General features: G+C 37.0%; 2 protein-coding genes across 8 annotated transcripts in view; one reads left to right on the forward strand and one right to left on the reverse strand.

Moving 5' to 3' along the window:
* FBXL13 (F-box and leucine rich repeat protein 13) overlaps positions 1-22,768 on the reverse strand; it is a 93,764-nt gene that overhangs the window by 35,841 nt on the left and 35,155 nt on the right. For 4 of the 5 annotated variants that reach the window (XM_087767569.1, XM_087767570.1, XM_087767567.1 and 1 more), the window contains exons 10-12: positions 11,338-11,390; positions 7,126-7,226; positions 3,662-3,791 (exon numbers count right to left, since the gene is read on the reverse strand). In XM_087767569.1, the coding sequence (XP_087623695.1) occupies positions 3,662-3,791; positions 7,126-7,226; positions 11,338-11,390 (284 nt within the window). The remainder of the gene's footprint in view (positions 1-3,661; positions 3,792-7,125; positions 7,227-11,337; positions 11,391-22,768) is intronic. The other variant, XM_087767568.1, reaches the window with a different exon arrangement.
* Positions 2,479-22,337, forward strand: LRRC17 (leucine rich repeat containing 17). 3 transcript variants are annotated; one of them, XM_009462899.2, is made up of 5 exons: positions 2,479-2,511; positions 3,635-3,721; positions 15,547-16,421; positions 20,110-20,265; positions 21,499-22,337. In XM_009462899.2, the coding sequence occupies exons 3-5, from the start codon at positions 15,665-15,667 to the stop codon at positions 21,900-21,902; spliced, it is 1,317 nt and encodes a 438-aa protein (XP_009461174.1). In that variant the 5' UTR covers positions 2,479-2,511; positions 3,635-3,721; positions 15,547-15,664; the 3' UTR covers positions 21,903-22,337. The 3 variants fall into 3 exon arrangements, with proteins under 3 accessions (XP_009461174.1, XP_087623705.1, XP_009461173.1); XM_087767579.1 differs by lacking the exon at positions 2,479-2,511 and adding an exon at positions 2,603-2,711; XM_009462898.2 differs by lacking the exon at positions 2,479-2,511 and having other exon boundaries at positions 3,586-3,721.

Raw genomic sequence — 22,768 nt, forward strand, 5'->3', positions numbered from 1 at the left:
AACTTCAGGCACTCTTGAAGATAAGGTGTAGAAATATGAAATTCTGTGCACATATAATAAAACAATTGCTTTCTCAACTCACTTGGAATTTCAGTGTTTAATAGATTGCCTCAAGAGCAAACAGCTTGACCTGAGAATCAATGGTAGGACACATAGGGAATTTAATACTGCATTCTTTGCCCTGGATCAGTAAAATCCCACTTCAATCACCTTCTTCAAACCAATTGTGAGGGAGGATGCTTTGAAGGTTATTATGAGTCTTAGATCCTGTAAATTCTGCAAAACAGACTTTTCCTGCATGACTCAGTAAGATAATTTTGTAAATATATTATTATTCTTGCATGTACAGGATCAGAAGTCAATGCAATGATCGTATATAAAATATAATTCCTTGTCCATGAGGAGTTTTCAGTCTAATATGTAAATGACTGATTTGGTTTTTTTCTTAACTGTATGCCAGTATATTGTGATCTGAAATGAAAGTACATCAAAACAAACATGGAGCAAACCACAGCTAAAGATTTGACCCCAGAGATTTAGAAAATAAACATAGTGAAATGATGAAATGCTTGTAAGAATGTCAAAATTCATTTCATTTCATCTTTTTATAGTTTCTTAACTCCAAAGAATAGGAATACACAGAATTTTTATTGAAGTTTTGGCTTATTTGCTACACATACAGTACTGCTTTAAAATTCCTTCTTTCTCCCCCTGAACCAATTGTATTTGTAGAATCCACCCTGCAAGGCAGAATGCTCTCTATATGCAGAAGGGATTTTGAAGAAACACTATTCTATGATTCTAGTATTGTCAAAGCACTGTGAGTGCAGAAACTTGAAAATCAGTGTTGAGGAAGTACTCCTGTGGTGCACAAGAGGCTGTCTTTTTTTTTATTCAGTGTTTGTCAAGAATGATAAAACTAATTGTGACATCCTTTCAGATGTTTGGCACATTACACTGATGGCTTGCCTCCACATGTTATTTGTCTTTTAATTTTCCACTGTTCAAAAAAAGCTTATATTAATATACTCCTGAATTAGCATATTTCTACAAATACAGAATAATGCATTAATAAAGTATTTTTCAGTTACACGAGTTTGTACTCAGGAAACGTAAACAATAAGATACATGGCTCAGCTCTTCTCCCCAAGTGATGGCCTCTTTTTGCTGCTTGATACGTCTGAAGAAGCAAGAATTTGACAATAGCTGCCAAAATGAGAATTCTCCCAATGAAGCCAGAGCAGAAGGCACTCAGATGGTGAAAACTGGTGAAGCCTACACATTTGCCAATAGCTTCTCTGACATCCCCACAAACACTGCAGAATATCAAGAAATGAAAGGGTCAAATTTATTTTTCCCAGTGGCTTGTGATCTCTTATCCAGCTGTTGTAAACTACAGCAACTGATAGACCGCTCTAACACATTTTGGGCCAGAATAGTTGCAGTCTGAAAATCAGCCAGATGTTGGCACCAAAAATAAAGTCAAATTCTTTGAAAATCTCCATGTTTCTAATTTAACTGAAAATATCTCTCACCAAACTGTTCTAGTTGTATAATCTCAATCTAATATGTCAGTAAATGGCATGCAACTGCTTTATACCCTTCTGTCTTTTCAGTTTTATGTCTAATAGCAGAATTTTTTCCACCTATACTGTTCAGCTTCAGAAGCAGGACAAAGAAATCTTATGCTTTCTCGGTAATTCTCTGAGACTATCAATGGTGTAATAGGACACCTTTTGAGCAGGACACAAGAGAATCTCTACATTTTTATGAAAATATCTTGAAACTCATTAATGAAAATACTTACCACCCGTGTCATAAAGATACAACCTTAATTACTGAGATTTTATGCAAAAGACCCATACCTACAATTCATCCAGTATTATTACCATGTATTAACATAATAGTCAAAGGAAAGACTGCCTTGTTTTATGACTAGAAAATGTGTGCTTAATTCCCAGTTTTCTGCCTAACTATGTTTTAACAAGCTATTTAAATGCCCTGGTCCTTAAGTTGCCACTCACAAAATTATTAGCAAATTCACACACTTTACAGATGGGCTTTCCACATAGACGTTCAAATCCTACAGTAGTAATGGTAATATAAGAACTCGTATAAAAAGAACTGTAATGTTAAAATGAAGGAAAAAGCCAGAAACATGAAAAAACAGGAAAAATATATATTCTATAGAATATATATTCTGTTCTATAGAACACTTTTTAGACTAATGTAAAAGTTTATACTATAGCTTCACTACATTTTTCTAACTAATTCTGAAACATTAGCCTTACAGAAGTTCCCTCTGGGTTAGTTCATCCAATGAGGGGGAAAACCAAAGAATTCCATCTTATTAAAATGCTTTCTGCAACAGTGATGCAATTTGATGCTCTTTTTGGTTTTAACTGTTTACTTAAGTACTCAGTCATAATCATTAAGCACTGTTCCAGAATCGTGGGGAAACCCAAAATGGAGGAAGCTGTGGAATCCCTTTCAGAGCTCTCAAAGACACTGGTGAGCAAACCCGATTTCCACTGGAAAGGGGAGGATTGTGGTTTTCCCAGTTCGATGGTGATCACTTTTCTCTGACTACTATTAGATCATGCTTTCTAGAGGGAGATCCTTACAGCTCATGATTACACTTCTGAACAAGCAGGAACGTTGCTTTTGGAAAAAATAACCAATTACTGGCATTTTGGAAAAGTAACTCAGAGGTAGGTAGTTCTTAACTTTCCTCTAACCTCAGCCCTCATTTCAAATTTCACACTGTCACCGCACAATAGTCTCAGCATGATTCTCAGGAACAAGAAACTGACACACAGTAAAGAGCAGTCAGAACAAGACTGTTGCCCTATCTGCCTTCATCCTTGGTTCTGAAAAGGTTTTGTTAGATGGAAAGTTAAACTGTTATATTCCTCAGACGCCATCTCTTTATTATTTCACATGTATTTTGTAATTTGGAGAATCTGCTCAGTCTATACAGAAATATATGTGGGAGTCTTTATTAAAACCTTGGCAGACTTATTGCCTTACAGTTTGGCATTTCATACTGCTTTTGAACTATGTTTCAATATACAGTATATATTTGAAAGTTTCTAAAATAGTACCAGGTTCTAAAATGTTGGCTTTTTTTAGAAGTTTAGTAGGGGACTAAAATAATCCAAAACATTAACTATTTTTAGATTGTAGTTATAAATACTACTTCAATTTATATAGTAGACTAATATAAAATAGTAACAAAAGTTCACTTTTAAATTAATTTCCTTCTCAGGAAATCAAGTGTAAATTCTTATTTTTCCAGTGCAGAGTAGCTTTTATTTTTTTTTATATCTTAGTAAAAACTGCATTTGCAAAGCTCCTGATTTAAAATCCTAACTAATCATGACATAAAATTAGTCTATTTATGGCTACAAAAAGCAAGCCTTGTTCTCATTATGCAGTAAGTACTAGCTGTTTATAGATCTGACAGTTTGTTGGAAGTGATCCAAACCTATAGTGCTATTATTCCTTAGTAAAATTTAAACAGCTGTAGTCATGTAATTCAAAACCCTGGAAGTCTGCTGCAGTGCTTGTTCTACTTCAGTATACCATGAATGCAGGATGCAGCCAGTCATATAAAGGATTCTCTTCTTCACAGAATGAAAGACAGACGTGAACTACAAACCTGAATGCAACCTGAAAGGTCCAAATAGATGAGCTTGTGACAGCCTTTTCCAGAGCCCAGGTACAGTAAACCTTTGTCTGTGAATTTTCTGCAGTGAGCTAAACTCAGATGCTGTAAATTGGGGAAGCTGCTTTGCAACAAAACAAAACAGAGAGCAAATTATTACAAGGGTATGTTACAGAATCAGAAGAATATAAAATACCATAGTTAAAGTATTCTGAAAATTACTGTAAAGAAAAGATGTTAGATATGAAATAGAATTATCTCCTTGCTGAAGTTTGAAAGTCCCTTTCTTCTGCTGCACTTTTTCCTCTCCTCCTTGTATTGCAAATTGCTGGGGAATAGCACTATCATACAACATATTTCACCATATGAAAACAGTATCATTTTAAAGCTATCTCAAATAACTGCAAAAGCATACTTTTGTAATTAACTGGGATTTTTGTGTGCATACTTTGAAAGCTAATAGACTTTTCAGCATAAGTTTGCTGGACTGTCTTTGCCATTGATTTTACAAGCAGTGCCTGCTGGAAATGAAAACCAGAAGTCTATCAAAGGACGTTAAAAGCATAAATGTACAGTTAGATATTCTCTGGTCATATAATTATTTAGAAGACTACTATTAAAAGAATCTGAAATATTGAAAGAGATACAAAGGGGAATTATCCAAAAGTGAATCATCCAATGTTAGGTTTTGATCATTTCTTTTGGAAAACATTTCTGTATTCTAAACTTCAGTTAAAAGAAAGCAAACTGTATAAATGGAAAATGTTAATCAACAGCACTCTGTAAAAGCAAGAATCTATACTCTGAATATACTTAAGTCTCCATCTGCAGCTTTGGTTTATAACACACTGAAAACTATTCATTTTACTGAAGTACATTTCTAACTGGTATAAATAACAATTGCCACAAGCACCACAAATGAAAGCATACAGAAAATCAAAACCTACAATTATGACCTACTGCTCTGCTGGACTTTTAGTTGTAGGGATCTAGTCACGCAGTTCTGCAAGTCAGCAAAAATAGACATTTTGAAGATGGGAACACCCACTGAGGAGCTGAGTACTTAAGGAGTGGCATACATTTTTGGAATTGACTTTATACTTTCAGTATAGAGCGGGGAAACATGCTAACTTGAACTGAACACAAAAAAAAAAAGAGAGAGGAAGCTGGAAAAGAATGTTATCGTAAAAAAAGGATAACACAAAAATATTTAGAAATTAAATATAAGATTATATTTCATGGAAAAAAAAAAAGGACAGACAATGTGCATCAGAACCAGATATTAGAATATAAGGACATGTGTTTGTGGTGCATTTTTTTCAATGGAAACATTTCATTCGTATTAAATACAGAAATATAAGTATCTTTCTTTGTAGAAGCATAAGCCCTTTTGCACTTTAGTGACATATTCCACAGAAATGAGTGAGGAAAATCAAACTCAGAGAGAGTACACTTCCAAATTTATCTGACAAAATAGATAATAAATTAAGAAACTGTTTTTTATACTCTGGCAGTTTTGAGTCTTTTTAAAGTACATGTTGCTACAAAGTTGCACAACTTAAGACACAGGGAAGCCTTTCTTACTGCATTTTGAAGACTGTGATCAAAACCTTCCAATACTCTTGAAGAGACGCTGATTTTCTGTACAGGTCATATGACCCATTTTTATGATCTGGGAATTTTAACACATGCCTTCTTCTGCCATTTTTAAAGTGACAGCTTTCTTAAAACTTAACCTTGAGCACACAGACTACTAAAAATCCTTGTTTGTGTTACAGCTAAATTCTGCAGGAATTATGTCATACTGGTTTTTCAACTAATTTTGGCATCAGCAATCTCAGGATCATTGTTTTAAAGCAATCTGAAAAAATTACCTTCTGACATTTATTCCTCATAGATGATATTCATGTCTACCATATGCAACAGAACTTTTCAGAGGGAAATTGTAGCTGATAATCTGTGTTGTGTAATACAGAGGTTAAAAAGCTTGTATGCAACAGTAGGAGAGAATGAAAAATGACCAAACAGCTTTGAGCACACTCAGCCTACACTACACTTGTTCCTTGTTCCGATAACAGACATCTGCTATACAACAGCAAACTTTGCGTGCAGTATTATGAAATGCAATACTGCCACCTCTAAGAACTTTATATTAGTTACCTTATTACATAGGGCCTGTGGTGAGCCAATGCATTTGACATGGCATGTGAAATGTTTACAAAATTTGTGTGCAATCAAAATCTTCATAGGATAGCAACTTTTTGTACATCCCCGTAATCTCAGAAACAATGAGCTCTGTGATTTGCCCAAAAAGTGTCAATAAAAACAGTGGTATCTTATGGTTTTAAATCAGAAGCATCATGTGTGACTGGGAAAACGTCTTATTAGTGAGGTACAAGTTAACTGCAACATATATTTTGTCAGTGGAGAATTTGTCTTTTTGTTTTAAACATTTTACTGCACCGAAAGCTTCACCTACTCAGGAGAATTCTTTCTTGGGTAAGTGCTATTTACACATCAAAAGAAATGAATGATTCTGCCTTTTGGTGGCAACAGGATATTCAAGTAACCAGAATAACATACGCTGAGATTACCTATAGAACAACTGTTCCAAACTTCAACATAAATATATGGAAATTTAAAAAGACAAAATATCAGCCAACATGGAGAAAACACAGATTATTATAAGAATAACACTGATGAAGAGATGAGTGGTAAGATTGGAGGCACTAAATGGAAAACTTTGCCAAAACAAATGTTAGTAATATGAGGATATGGCATTATAGACTAAGAAAAACAAAAGTCAAAATGTATTATGCAAATGCCAAAGAAAAACATGTTTCTGGACTTCATGGGGCTGCTGTTGAAAAGAATACATTAGTTTTCCTCATGGGAAAGAGAAACAATGTGCAGCTATCTTCATATATCTATCTATCTATCTATCTATCTTTGTGATGGGTGCTATCTTGGACCAGCATGCCTCTTTTCCCTTACGGCAGCTTTTAATGGAGCAGTTCTACTTACCAGGCAAACTTTGAGTCTCACAGAGGGATACATCTAAAACAGGAACGTCAGACCTCTGTAAGAATGTAAATTCTCTGCCTTCAGCTCACTGATCTTCCAAATAAGAGTTTGGAATAACTCTTTCTTTTGCAGTTGTCACACAAGGACTTGGCTCACACAATACACTTATCCACAATCCTCTCTTGCAAAAATAAATTTTTAAGAATGTATCTAACTTGCAAACTTCTTGCATCACCACAAGTAACTGGACATGCCCAGGAAATTTTTGGCTAGCATGTTCTTTTAAGTTTCTGTAAAACTCGATACATTTTTTTCATTTTGTATAGCAGACAGAATCCTGTAAATCACTCAAAAGGAGTATTTCTACTACATATGCCTCTAGGTTTCCTGCAAGATTAAAACAAACACACTTTTGTATTTCTGTTTAATTTTACCTTGACAATAGTCGTAGTGTTCCATTAGTAATATCTGTATACGACAGGTTTAAATACAGAAGAGCTCTGCAACCTTGTGATATGAGTCTCATTGATTCATCCTGAATAATAAACAAAAAAAATTCCAGAAGACAATAAAATTATATTTGTATTAATTTATCTTACATTTTTATACAGAGTAACGGGGGAGAAAAAACATGAATAAATATCTTTAAATCATCATACTAATTTTTACACATCAAAGCCAGTTTCTTTGGAAGCCTCAAAGTTGAATACTGAGAGACACATGATGCTACTGTTACTCGCTTGAAGTATGGTAATTTTAACATTCCAATTCAAGGAAACGTTATACACTACACAGTCCTACAGAGCACAGGGGACTTTTCTCATGATTGAAGGTTAGCACATGTTTACATATTTTGCTAAGCCAAGATTCTTGTTAGCCAATCCTGCTATCTAAGACCACTGCTGAATTTTCTCCATAAACTCTGGTACACATCTCTAACCAGTAATATCATTTACAAAATGCTTCCTGTTTAGTTCTGCCCTCTAGGTGGAACATTAGATTTGAGTAATTATAAGGCTTCCATGTTTTATTGACCTGCAAAAGTGGTACTACCTACATTGTTCTATATATCATTCCGTTAGAATATAACGGGAAAAAATCTCCTAGTATGAAGAATGACCATCAAGATAGCTAGAAATTCAATGCCAATCAACTTTAAAGAGGACAGTTTGTGCTTTTGAAATATATTCCTGCAACAAAGGATTTGAGAAAGGTGATATCAGTAAAAATACGTATGTTGACAAAAGATAGCCGTAACATGAAGAGAACTGAAGGCATAGGGAATGGTGAGAAAGCACTGGGGGGACAGCATGATGAGGAAAACTCTGAAACCTTCCACATGAAAGCAGCACAACCAGGGGTCCATCTCAAGTGTCTGAACGCAAACACTTGTAGCATGGGAATCAACCAGTAGGGATCAAAGTCCACGCACAGGTGCAGAGCTATGGTTTCATTGGGATTTCGGAGATGCAAAGGGGTAGCACACACAACTGGAGGGCTTCAATGAATGGTTACAGAATATTTAGGAATGACAGCCCAGGAAGGTGAAGACAGATTGCACTCTATGCAAAGTTATACCTAAATGCATGGAGCTTCTCATTGGAATGGGTGACAAGTCAGTCGAGAGCTTATTTGTAAGGATTAGAGACTAGACCTATGAGGATTACATTGTGGTAGGTATCTGCTACAGACTGCTTGATCAAGAAAAGAAGGTAGATGAAACCTTGTTTGGGCTGCTGAAGGAAGCCTTACAATTGCCTATCCTGGTTACTCATGAGAGAATTTAACCACTCTGATATCTGCTGGAAGAACGATATGGCTGGGCAAACAATCCAGAAGACTTTTAGAGTGTGTTGAAGACAATTTCTTGATCCAGGTGACTGACGAGTGGTCTAGGGAACATGTTCTTCTGGACTTGTTTCACGAACAAGGAAAAACTGGTCAAGGATGTGAAGAACTAGAGTGGCTTTGGTTACTGCAACCATGAAAATGAGGAGTTTAAAATCCTGAGAGAAGAAAATTGGACAAGTTGTAAAGAAAAAGCCTGAACTTGAGAGCAGATTTTTGCTTGTTTAGGGATCTGCTTAACAGGATCTCATGGTAGACAGCCCTGGAGGGCAAAGGGGCCCAGGAGAGCTGGTTGATCTTCAAGGCCAAGGTACTCAATGACTTTTTTGCCTCAGTTTTTACTGCTAAGGCTTGTCTTAAGGCTTCCCAGGTGCCTCGCAGGAGCCTACTAGCTGAGTCTGTGGGAATGAAGCAATACCTATGGTAGAAGAAGATAATGTCAGGGAGCACCTAAGGAAATACGATGAGACAGGATGCATCCAAGAGTACTAAGAAAGCTGGCTCCTATCACAGAAAAGCCTCACTCATTTTTGAAAGGTCATGGCAATCAGAGGAGATTCCTGATGACTGGAAGATAGGAAATGTCATGTCCATTTTCAGGAAATGGAAGAAGGAGAATCCAGGAAACTACAGGCCAGTCAGCCTCACCCAAGTCCCTAGGAAGGTTATGTAGCAAATCCTCCTTGAAGCCCTGTCCAAGCACATGAAGGATGAAAAAGTGATAGTGAACAGCCAGTGTGGATTTACCAAAGGCAAAGCATTCCTCAGTAAGGCGATAGTTTTCTATGACGAAATTACTGGATCTATGGATAAGGGGAGAAAAGCAGCTGTTGTGTATCTTGACTTCAGCAAGGCCTTCAACACAGGCCACAGAATCCTTTATAGCCAAATTGGTAAAATAAAGGCTGGATAAGTGGACTTCAAGGTGAGTGAAAATTTGTGCAGACTGCCAGGCCAAAGGGTTGTCACCAATGGTGCTAAGTCCCATTGGTGGCTTGTGGCAACTGGCATCCCTCAAGGGTCAATATGGGGGCCAGTACTGTTAAATGTCTTTATAAATGGTTTGGATGACAGGAACCGAGTACCTTCTCAGCAAATTCACAAATTATTCTGAACTGGAGGGAGTGTCAATACACTGGAGGCTAGAACTGCTATTCAGAGAGATTCAGTCTGGAAAAATGGGCTGACAGAAACCTCATGAAGTTCAACAAAGGCAAATGTAGAGTCCTGCATCTGGAATGGAATAACCCAATGCATCATTACAGTCTAGACACTGGACAGAAAGCAGCTATCAAACACACTGACCTGAGAATCCTGGTCAGTAACAATTTCAATGTATGTCAACAGTGCGCCCTTCTGAAAAAGGTGGCCAACTGCATACTAGGCTATATGGGCAAGAGTGTAATCAGCAAGTCCCTGCTATCTCATGAACCAGGCCCTGCCATCACCTAGGAATGTGCTTGCTGGTACGCATCAAATGTGTATTAGCCAGCATGCTAACAACCAAACAGAACGGACAGTTATGAAACAGTGTTTGAGTCTTTACAATTTGGCAAACCCTGGCCCTCTTTAACTTATTGCCTTCATACAGGAACCTGCAATCAACACGATCCTTCAGAAGCATACAACCTCTAAATATTATGCTGTAATTATAATATCATATAGCAAGTATTATGTAATGTAGCAAGATGCTTCTACAGTGTTACGCAAAGAAGTTCATAATATATCTTTATCCCTTCCTTGTAGCTGGTATAGCAAAGAAAATTATAAAATCTGTGAAAATGGTGTGAACAAGATATTTGGCAATAAAGCTAACATCAACATAGGACAGACATGAAGATACATGTAAAGCAGAACCAAAACAGAGTATTATAAATAAGAACCTCATGATTCTTCTGCAGCTCTTGCCTCTCTAACTCGACCACCATATGCCATTTTTGTATGAAGCTCATAAGCTGTAGCTTATCCACGGTAATTTTTAAAACCTTGTGTGTAAGTATTGGCATGTTTCTGGGCTAGGCCTTTGGATGTACACTTCACTCCAAAGACAACTAAACTATACCAAATTATTTGTTTCTATATTTAGCACTATAAATAGCCTATAAATAGATGTACACATTATATGAACCTATTAAGAACCATAATTTCTAAAAGAAATAATGATTTTATTTTTAGATTGATTTATTATTAGAAAAATTTGCACATATCAGTGTCGTTTGTAAGAAATTATTAATTAAAGCAGAGTCAAACATTGGTTTTACATCGCATAAGAGCAACGAAAAAACATTAAAGAGAATTAATGGAAGCAAGATAAAACTGAAAATGTTAAAGGAAAAAGAATGGACAAATATATAATGGTGACTGAATACTTAGACAGCTTTCAAATAAAGGCTCTCACAAATATCTAGAAATTTAGTGAGACATTTTTAGAGCCCAAATGTACTACTGAATGAAGAAATAAAGGAACTTGGAAAAATACAGGATTAAAATGTATCGTTGTTGACAACTCCAAACTTAAAATAACAAAAAAATCCTCCCCCCAACTGGCGAAGTTTTGAAGCCTGTTTATTAAAATTAATTGAGATTGAATATATCGCTTTGCCCTGGCACTGTAGAGAACAAATGAGAACTTCACCAATGATCTCTGAATCCTACTAAACTCCATTTTCAAAGTACTTTAGAATACGAGTCTTTACTTTTTATCAGGAAGATTTGTGTACCCAAATAACCACAGCACTTTAAAAAATCTTCCTTCTCAGTATAAATTAGAGTTTGTGGAAAAAGTCTGTAGTACTTACATTTAATCCCTGGCATTCAGCGAGATTTAAGTCTTGCAAATTCTTACATTCACCTAAAAATGAAAAAAAGTCATATTAAAGGTGAACAGTTCAAATTCTAAGTGTACGACACAAAGATAAGAATTCCTATTACAGATGCAGTCCATCTAGGCCAATATCCTCCTAGAAACCACGGCCACAGCAGATTACTCAGAAGAAAGCACAAAAAAACAAAAGCAGAACACAAAGTTGGAGTAAGCTGTCCTGAGGAAATGTCTCTTCTTACACTCCAACAACTAATGGCTGGCTTAGGAACCAAGCTGTTTTCTGTCTTACGCTACCAAAGGACCAGAAAGCTACCCAATTAAGCAATTTGGTGTTAGGAAATGCCGGAATTGAGTTTTCCACATAGGTTTATCTGTCCCTTCTACCCATATATTATGACACCAGTATCTAATTATATACATGAACAATTTTTTCCTTCTGAAAGTAGAGGTACAGCAATCAGAGCAATTGTAGGAAAAGCCCTGCTTATCTTCTGCAGGTATGGAATTTCAGAGAATTTAGCTGCCTGAGACAGTCTTTTCTGTGTGCATATAATCTATTATTTTTAGAAACTCCTATTTTGCAGAGATTGTTGCTATTCTAACAAAATAATGAAAGATAGATGTCTGACACTAGAAACAACAGTTACACACTTCAGCCACTCTTCTGCCAAATTTTGAGTCTATCCTTCAAGATGCAAAAACTCCTATTAAACATAGTAATACTTTTTGCCTTAATCTAATCTTCAAAAATAACTGATCTGTCTAAACTGAAATGAAAAAAATAGGCCTGACACAAATACCTAATATGGAAAAAGCAGTATGAAAAGTTTATGGAGTTAAAAAAAAATTTAAAAAATCTTTAAAAACACATTTTCACATGATAAGCCAAATACATGTTTTCAATTGCAATCAGGCATTAGTACAACAATCAATCTGTATATTCTTTTCTATGGGGACTGTGACTTCACTGATACCCTGTAATACAATCATTGAATCATTAAGGTTGGAAAAGACCCTTAAGATCATAGAGTCCAACTGTTAACCTAGCACTGCCAAGTCCACCACTAAACCATGTCCTCGAGCACCACACCTACCAGTCTTTTAAATACCTCCAGGGATGGGGACTCAACCACTTCCCTGGGCAGCCTGCTCCAGTGCTTGACTACCCTTTCAGTGAAGAAGTTTTTCCTAATATCCAACCTAAACCTCCCCTGGCGCAGCTTGAGGCCATTTCCTCTCGTCCTATCCCTTGTCACTTGGGAGAAGAGACCGACCCCCACCTCGCAACAACCTCCTTTCAGGTAGTTGGAGAGAGCAATAAGGTCTCCCCTCAGCCTCCTCTTCTCCAGACTAAACAACCCCAGTTCCCACAGCCGCTCCTTGTAAGACTTGTGCTCTAGACCCTTCACCAACTTCGTTGCCCTTCTTTGGACACGCTCCAGCACCTCAATGTCCTTCTTGTAGTGAGGGGCCCAAAACTGAACACAGGATTCGAGGTGCGGCCTCACCAGTGCCAAGTACAGGGGCACTATCACCTCCCTGGTCCTGCTGGCCACACTATTCTTGATACAGGCCAGGATGCCATTGGCCTTCTTGGCCACCTGAGCACACCGCTGGCTCATGTTCAGGTGGCTGTCAACCAACACCCCCAGGTCCTTTTCTGCCAGGCAGCTCTCCAGCCACTCCTCCCCCAGCCTGTAGCGTTGTGTGGGGTTGTTGTGACCCAAGTGCAGGACCCGGCACTGAGCCTTCTTGAACGTCATACAGTTGGCCCCGGCCCATCGATCCAGCCTGTCCAGGTCCCTCTGTAGGGCCTTCCTGCCCTCCAGCAGATCAACATTTCCACCCAACTTGGTGTCATTTGCAAACTTACTGAGGGTGCACTCGATCCCCTCATTCAGACCATTGATAAAGATATTGAACAGGACCAGCCCCAATACTGAGCCCTGGGGAACACCACTTGTGACCGGCCACCAACTGGATTTGACTGCATTCACCACCACTCTCTGGGCTCGGCCGTCCAGCCAGTTTTTAAGCCAGTGCAGAGTGCACTTATCCAAGCTGTGAGCAGCCAGCTTCTCCAGGAGAATGCTGTGGGAATACTGTCTAACTCAGTGCCTTTTTGAAGAGCAGGACAATACTGAGAGGGATTGCACAACTCAGAAGAACCTAACTAATTAAAATCATCCTTAAGGCTGCCAAGCCACAGAAATGACATACTTCTTTTACAGTTTTTTTGCCCTAGTGCAAAATGAGACACAGTTATAATTTTACATGTGAACCTGTACATGCTACTGAAAGCAGTTGCTCATTTTGGTATTATAGATGAGTATAGTTTAGTTAGCAGACAGAATGTAATACTAGTAAAAAATTCCAGTTCAGACCCAGGAGATGGGAAGGAAGGGGAAATAATATTTCCATAATTATTTATTACCTTTCCTCCCCCACGTTCTTTTTCGATTTCCGAGCTCTCCTGGATAGAACGAGCTATCACATTACCAGAACGGTGAACAGTTCGAAACAACACAGAGGATCCCAGTTATGATTCAAGTTATTAAAACACGTGATCAATTTACACTGACTAGCATATAGCTGCCAAAAAGTAACAAATAAAATTTCATTTTTCATGTAAGGGATAAAGTTGCCAAGGCAAACACTCATTCACACTGTGAACTAAGAGAATCTGAATGCAGATAGAGAACTGGCAACTACAGGAACAAACTGGAGAAACCAATCAATGGGTTTTCAAAGGTAATATTAACAACTGGCCATATGGATTAGAGGGATGTATTAGCATGCATAGACAGGACTGCTCCATCTGTCTAATGAGTAAGAACTGCACAAATACCGAGAACGCCCTACGGGTGAAATATGGTTTAAACTGATCTACCAATTTGTTTAAAAATGAAAAATTTCTTTGCTTCCAAAAGAATTTTACCTGATATTAGTTAATTTATTGTGCCACCCTTTCTCCAGATAAAAACATGTTTTTTGAGCCCAAAACAAGTGTGTTTTAGAAACAGAACATCTGTGCAATGACCTGCACTCAAAATTGGGATTCAATACCTTCCCAGGTGCTAAGGTCAAAAAGGACTGAGCATAATGCAAAGAAAGATGTCCACAGTCATAGAGAAAAACAGTGAAGAATTAAAAAAAGTTTTCAGAAGGAATGGTGCTGACTAGCAAAACCAGGAAATTTGTGAGACAGAAAAAAGTTAGAAAATACAAAAACCGAAGGGGTTAAAATGTTTCTAAGGAAATGCAACCTTGTGGCCAAACTTCACTGAAAATGAGGGAAAAGGGCAATGCACAGGAGTACTATGGGATATTCAGGACAGATCATAGGCCAAAAAATTAGTAAAAATACTGAGGTCATTTTAGACGTGGATGCAGGGAGCAGTCCTTCTCTTCCCCTAATAATAATTCCTAATGATTGTGTTTGGCTTTCTTGGAAAGGCAAAAGCTCCTGGCTTACCACTCTGTACTCTCCCTCCTCTGGTGGCCAGACCTGGAAGTGGTTTGAAGCAGGCCAGGGTCAGGACCTGCAGGTTCTCTTTGCATTCTGCCTTACGCTCAAATGACATATAGCCTCATAGGCTCTTGCAAAAGATTATTTTCGGGTCCTTCTCAGAGCAGTCCAGCCAACTTTGTCTACCTGACATGGGCCATGAGAGACACCTGGTAGTAGCAGGGCTAGTTATGATAAATTGGAGCTCAACCTGAAAACAAGTCCACACTTGAGTGCAGTCTAATGCTGGGGGTTTGATAGGCACTGGATGACTTTCCTTGGTCTGGCTCTGTATGTGTTCCAGTGGGTCAACACCCAGAAAAGCTGGAAAATATCAGCTTCAAGCTCCTCTTTCAAGCTGGTCTTCCAAAATGAACTTAAATACAAAGAAGATTCAGCCTGATGCCATTTTCCTGAATACATGAGAACTTTCTAACAAAGATCAATTAGAAATTGGTCCACATAGTTTCCCCTGTTTAATTAAAATGAAAGACGGTAGACCAGAGAGAGTAAAAACAACAAAAAAAGAAATAGGACTTTAAATCTTCAAAGTAGTTGTGAAGCTCCAAGTAGTGTGATGATTGAGTACTTGACTGAATGCTGCAGATTATGTGCAAGCCTCCATGAAAATGCCTGTTTCATCTGTTCTAATGTTTTACTTTTCTTCCAACACAGGGATCTCACATACCCCAGCTGTGCCTCCTCAGATCTGTACAACACTGATTAAGGCTATCCAAAAATTTCAACTGTTCCAGCTGTCACAGAAAATAACTGGGGCCAGCTGAATGTCAGGATGCAAGTAGTTACTATTATACTACTGCTGCTTCTTTGTAAAGCATCTGACTGTAGGAAGACGAGGAATAGGAGTTTGAGAAACAATGAAAGGGAAAACATCTTAAGGAAAGCATCTAGCACTGTTAAGCGCAATGCCCGAGGCCTACCATGTGATATATACACTTATCTTCATGAGAAATACCTAGATTGTCAGGAAAGAAAATTGATTTTTGTGGCACCTGATTGGCCTGAGGATTTAAAACACATGCTGCTAGCAAGAAACAGGATTCGTAAACTGAAGAATAATATGTTTTCCAAGTACAAAGTACTGAAAAGTCTGGATTTACAACAGAATGATATATCAAAAATTGAAAGCGAGGCTTTTTTTGGTTTGAATATGCTTACTACACTCTTACTTCAGCATAATCAAATTAAGAGTTTATCCGAGGAGATTTTTATTTATACACCCAGACTAAACTACCTACGTCTTTATGATAATCCCTGGCATTGCAACTGTGAACTAGAAACTCTTGTAACAATGCTTCAGGTTCCAACAAACAGGAACTTGGGGAATTATGCCAAGTGTGTGCACCCAATAGAACTGAAAAATCAGAAGCTAAAGCAGATAAAAGCTGAACAACTATGTAGTGAAGAGGACAGGCAGGACCCCCGAAACATAAAACAGGAGAAGCCTGAAGCTGTCAAACCAGAATTTGATCCCTCTTTGTGCCACATGTATGTGTTTCCTGTACCAACTCTGAATTGCAAAAGGAAAGGTTTGTATCTCTCCATATAACTGAACTAATAATTTTAATATTCTAGCTCCCTTACTACATTTATTCACATTTTACAGCAAATTAATACCATACCAGTACTTGCTTTACTTACTTTAACTAATACTGTTAATTGTGTTTCTCTCATAAATAGAAGCGACAAGTAGGAATTCTTTTTACCTCTACTCTGCAGCCCCAATTCCACAGATATTCTTTAGTGCTCTAATACAAGATATCCAACAAAAATCAACAGGAATAAAATTAAGCACATGCTTAAGTTACGGAAGGACCAGCACCTCACTAGTCCAATTTTACAACTATAAACTAATCAGTCAAATTACAGCTGTGCTGAAATTGTTGTACTGATAGAGAAAAGTACACAGCGTCTTTTCTTCTTTCCAGTGTACAAACACAAAGCTAGAAACAACTCTGACAAAAGCGAGCTGTGAAGCAGGACTGGAGCAGGCAGCTGTGCTTACAATGCCCAAAGGAACCTGACTGCAAAGGAGAGCCATTGCATCCTCACATTTTCTGTACAAGACTACTTCTACTCAGGGAAGAAATTGTATGCTTTTGTTCACAAAGAAACACATCCTCTGTCCTCTTCCTCCCAGCACCCAGCAAACGTTTCAAAGTTGAAGGGCCTTCAAGAAATGTTTTTCAGACACTTGGATCCATTCCACTCCTAAATCCTTCTCAGGCTCCTAAAAGCCACAGTTAAGCCTTAAGGGTAAACCAGCTGGGGCATATATCAACACAAAAGTGCACATTTATTCGTGCTTTATATTTCCCATATTTTATCCCATGATGAAACAAAGCAAACAACAAAACAACTCAGAAGAGAGTTGTTCCTTAACATTACAAATCTGAAACAAAAAGCGTTACTAGAAGTAGCCAAAACTGGAGGATTTTTTCCCAACTTTTGCAAAGCATTGCCTGCAATACCAGATCACTGCAGTATGATTTGCCTACTTGTATCTTGCAATGTGTTTGCCAAACTTCTATTTGCTTTAACAGTGACTTAAATTTATGTAACGACTCTGTGTGCCCTTATTCATGGACCTTAATGCCAGAGGCAAGCTCAGAAGTCAGTATAAGGTGACAATACCGAAATATAAAGAATTAACGACTTCAGTATTTGATTTCATGGTTTATCTACTATGTATGTCATAAAAAATGGTCCATGTTTTTACTTTTTTCCACCCTGTTAAATTCCTTTCTTCTTCCTATGGCTCACTTTCCTCTTTGTTTTACCATGCAGCTACTATATCTTTTTTATTAATGATTTATGCTTTTTTACTGGCTAGTGTTCCTTAATTTCTTAATATTCACCTACCTTACTTTTCCTTGTAGATAGGATCTTAATGATTAGATTACAGATTATGATCTTAATTATCCTTCATAGGATCTTAATAATATCATTGTTACCTTATGTCTAAACTGTGCTACTGAACAAAAACCAGGCATATATTATAAATCTTAATATAAGACAAGACTGGTTTTCCAGCTCTCCCCATTTAGTGGCATCAAAGAGATGAGCTGAATACATGAATACACTCAAAAACTTTTGCAAGAAAAATGTTACTTTTTTCTCCAAGTTCACAGAAACATTCAATGTGGTCTGCTCTTCATGGGACTTTCACGGGCTTTTACGGTATTTTAAAAAAATAGTTTAAAGTCTTTAGTACTAATAATGAAGGAATAAAGTTACATCAGTCTCTAGATGACCGTACTAGAGGGTACAGGAACTCCCTCCTCCAGGTCAAGAACTAAGTACATGACTCTAGGACTTCCTGACTGTCTACATGGACACATTGAGTACGTCCAATATTTTTTAGGAAGTATCAGATCTATTGTGCATATGCTTGACAGCTGGATGCAGATTTCCCATGGACATTTGGGATTTCTGAACATATGGTAATCTTTGATGAAAGCATTGTACTTACTGTCTTTGCATATGATTACTGTGCAGCAGATGCACAATTTAATTGGAATTTTCATCAGAGAGAGAAGTATAATGCACCCAAAATTGTGGGAAAACACAAAAATTTCTCTAAATCCACATGGACAAGATTTCAGAATAGGAAAAAAGGTGCATCAATTGCCAAACCAGTAAGATGACATGAAAAGCTGCAATCCATTATTCCTTTACAATGAAGGGGATGGAGCGACAAGCAGTATACCAGTACTATGTATCTCTAAGGAGATATGACAACAGGTCAGCAGCTTTCAGTTAGTGTCAGAAAGCACATGAAAGAAACATGTTAAAAATATATATAACTATGTGTATGTTCTCCTTTTTGAAGAACTTTTTATATCTCATCAGACCAGTGATATGCCAGATCTTTCAGTACTTCAGAATGAAAGTATCCTATGATGTCCTTGATTGTTTTACCAAAAAAAGCAACAAAAGTTAGATGCAAAAGTAACTTCTGTTTGCTTTTCTACAAAAGAATTTGTATTTGCAAGAGCAGTTGAGAAAATCTGCTTTCTAGTACTGCCAAACTCTCCAAGTCTCTAAATTCAAGCATTATTTGCATTCATTTGGTGATAAATAGGCCCTGAACCTTTGACATCTGCACAAGCAGGAAGCACTCCAACCAGAGCAGGCTGGAGTAGTTATAATATTTATGTATTTATAATACCAAAGCTCTGCTCAAAATCAGATATAAGGCAGGAAGACTCTGATATGTTGTTTTACTCTCGAGAATACTTAATACATTAGACATCTTCAGAACTTCAGAAGTACACTGACAACACAAATTTCAACACAGATCCAGAAACTACTTGCTTTCATTCAAAGACGGCCAAATAAGAGATACCTCTCATTTTCTTGTAATAACAGCCCAGGATTAGAACACTCATTGAGTAAACATAATCCTGGAGATTAGGTTTATTAACATTATCCTGAGAGGATTCAAACCACAGAGTAGAAGCTATTCTTTCTGTAACTCTTTTGCAAGGAACACTGTAAGGATAGGTACACAGATGACTGAGAGGTGCTTGGCTACTTTGGTAATGCCAATGATACAAGTAGGATCAAGTAGAGAAGTAGATAGACAGAATGCCACTATGCTGCCTGGACATATAACAACTGTAAGTATCATAACAAATATAAAGCCTTAAATATTACTAAAACACTACATAACTGTAACTATAGAACTATATGTATTACTATACATACTATAACAACTAGCATTTTTATTGCTGATAAAATTTAGAACACTTTACCTCTTGGCAACGCAAAACAAAGGACGTAAGAAAGCACACTATAATTTGATTATGGAAGATGTTCACATCTTTTTTTTATATACTTATTCTGGTTTCTTTTCTTTAAATGATCAAGCCCTTCACGTAACTTTTTATTACTATAGTATCTTCACTACCTACCCTATGCTTACGTGAATGAATAGTACAGTTTGGTTAAAATAAAAACATAAAACACAGAAAGAGGCTTTACTATAAGCACTAATGAAAAGAGCAATTTTCACATGAAATGTAAAGATACAAGTGAACAAAGCAATGAAATTCAGAAGTTGAAAAAACATGTTGACACTAGTAGTGGGGATAAAAGTGAAAGAAAACAAGAAACAATGCTAGACTGACAAAACTCTGTGGTATGCAACTGTGATACCGAGGCAGTAAGAATAATCTAAAGCTGACACAAGTTATGTCTTTTTCATTTTTTAAGATTTAAAGAAAGTTCCAGGTAACATACCTCCAGATATAGTTAAACTTGATTTGTCCAACAACAAAATTAGACAACTACGAGCCAAAGAGTTTGAAGATGTCAGTGAACTGAAGATACTAAACCTAAACAGTAATGGAATAGCTTACATTGATCCTGGTAAGAATAATTTTAAATATTAATCAAAAAGTGATTTGTGTTTTATTAATTATAAACTTTGATAATGTTTATCAGATATAAATGTGGGGGGAAAAGGATTTAAAAATCTAGAAGTTGGTGCAAATTTTACCTTTTGTACCACTCAATTCGTAAAGTTTTGCACTGAAATGTATTCATCATGGAAGTCAATGAAGAGAGACTGATTTCAGCTGCCCTTGCTTAATACTAAACCAACCAAGTGCAAAAATTCAATTCTGCAGACTGAAGGCTAATCATTTCCCAAAATGCTAAATAGTTGAATGATTTTTTTAAATATCTTTGCCAAATCTAAGAAAACTTGTCAGATAATGAGGCTGCTTTTAAATTATATTGGACTATAAAGTAATAGACAAACCAAAAGGATTTAAACTCTTTTGGGTTAAAAATCACTACATGAAATTGTTCTTAAGTTATATATTATTAGAACTTAAGTGGCCTTCGCAATTTGCTTATCATCTATGTGTATTCAGTTTTGAATTATGAAAGCAGACACAAGAAGAGAGAGAGAGAACGTATGAAGCAAAAAGATCCTTCTCTAGTAGCATTTTGGAAGTTATACAGCAGTAGAAAGTGGTAATATCAGTAAAATGGTACTTATGAGGTTTAACATTATACATAGTCGATTTATTCAAATTAAGACTTCTGCTGTTAAATGAAACAGTATACTTGCAAATAGTATGAATGGCTCTCTGAAATGTGACTCAGAAGCATTATTATGAAGCTCCATGTTTATTATCTTCCATATTTTAAAATATTAATTTAAAGGTTCTATACACACACACAAATACATACATACATACATACAAGAACTACTAGCCCTGCACATTGTCTAATACATAATCAATTTCCATATTGCTACTTCTGGATCACGGCAATAACAGTAGACTTCTATGAGCAAATCAAGCATTCATTCACCTTCGCTGTTCCTATTCTACACTCATGCATGCTCATTAAGTGTTTTATAACTTTACCAGCAGTACAACTCCCCTAATGTCGATATATTTATACCAACTTGTCACTTCTCAAGGCACAAGCCATACTTTAAAGTTCAGTGTTTGAAAAGTCTTTTTTGTAGCCTTTAGCCAAAAAAAATTTAATAAATGTATAATTAAGAAAATGTTTTTCCTGTTGCAGATATGCTTTTTTTCTAACGTATTTTTATAAGGTACCAATAACTATTTTTCTATTCACTAGCTGCTTTCTCAGGCCTCAGTAACTTAGAGGAGCTGGATCTATCAAACAACACCTTGCAGAATTTTGAATATGGGGTACTGGAAGATCTTTACTTTCTGAAAATACTGTGGCTGAGAGAGAATCCTTGGAGATGTGATTACAACATTCATTATCTTTACTACTGGTTGAAGCATCACTACAATGTTCACTACAATGGCCTAGAATGCAAAATGCCTGAGGAATACAAAGGATGGTCTGTTGGAAAATACGTTCGAAGTTATTACGAGGAGTGCCCAAAAGACAAGCTGCCCATTTATCCAGAAACTTTTGATCCGGACAAAGATGACGAGGACTGGGAACGACACAAAGAACAATCAGTTCCAACAGTAAAGAAGCATGGTGTAATTGTCACTGTGATAGGCTAATAAGGGAATTCCCCCCCCCTTTTTTTTTTGTACATTCAAATATTTGATACTCTGACAAAGAAAAACATGCTGTTTACATTTTTGTTAATTATACTGTTTGTAGGACTATCTGCCTACAAAGATTTCTGTTTATTGCAGTTAATAATTACAGGATGGCATTAGTTATACAGCATTCTTCATCAAGTAACTGTTTCTGACAATTTGTTCTGGACATTTGGAAAATATTTGAAACTATACAGTAGAAATCGATAGGCACAAATGTACATAATGTGGTGGGGAGGAGCTGTCTTATGTATGAACACAGCTTATGTGTTGACACGGAACCTGCTGCAGGATTGTGACCAAGACACATTTTTCTTGAATGTATTGACAGTGCTTTGTATCTATCAGTTTACTGAAATACTCCCAGAAAACATTTCTAAGATTTTTGTATCAGCTTCCTGTTGTTTTATTGTATACACAAAATCAAACTGAAGACTAACCTTAAATACAGTTCTAGAAAAACAGGAATGGCAGTTGTTATATTGATTAGGATTCAAACCCTGAAGTTGGGTTCTACTTGCTGATTTACCAGTGTTCCTGCTCAGTCTTGAGTGACTAACTCAGCCTCTACCTCTTCCGTACCTGAGCTGCCTGAAACCATGAGTAGCCAAGACATGGTTGGTTCCTACGATACAGCTCCACATGCTCATATTTGCCTTCTTTGGTTTTTGCAGAAGGCAGAGCGGAAGTCTTTCTAGGAACCATTTTAGGCTGCCATGTCAGTTTGACACGGATTGCATGACATCTTGGTGAAGAGGACCACATGAAGGCTGCTGTGGTCTACATCCAACACACCAGTGCCCATCCAAACTGAAGGTAAGTAT

Source organism: Nipponia nippon, unplaced genomic scaffold (genome assembly GCF_047370975.1).
Source record: "Nipponia nippon isolate SJK-2023a ecotype South Korea unplaced genomic scaffold, ASM4737097v1 scaffold_3, whole genome shotgun sequence".
Taxonomy (NCBI): domain Eukaryota; kingdom Metazoa; phylum Chordata; class Aves; order Pelecaniformes; family Threskiornithidae; genus Nipponia; species Nipponia nippon.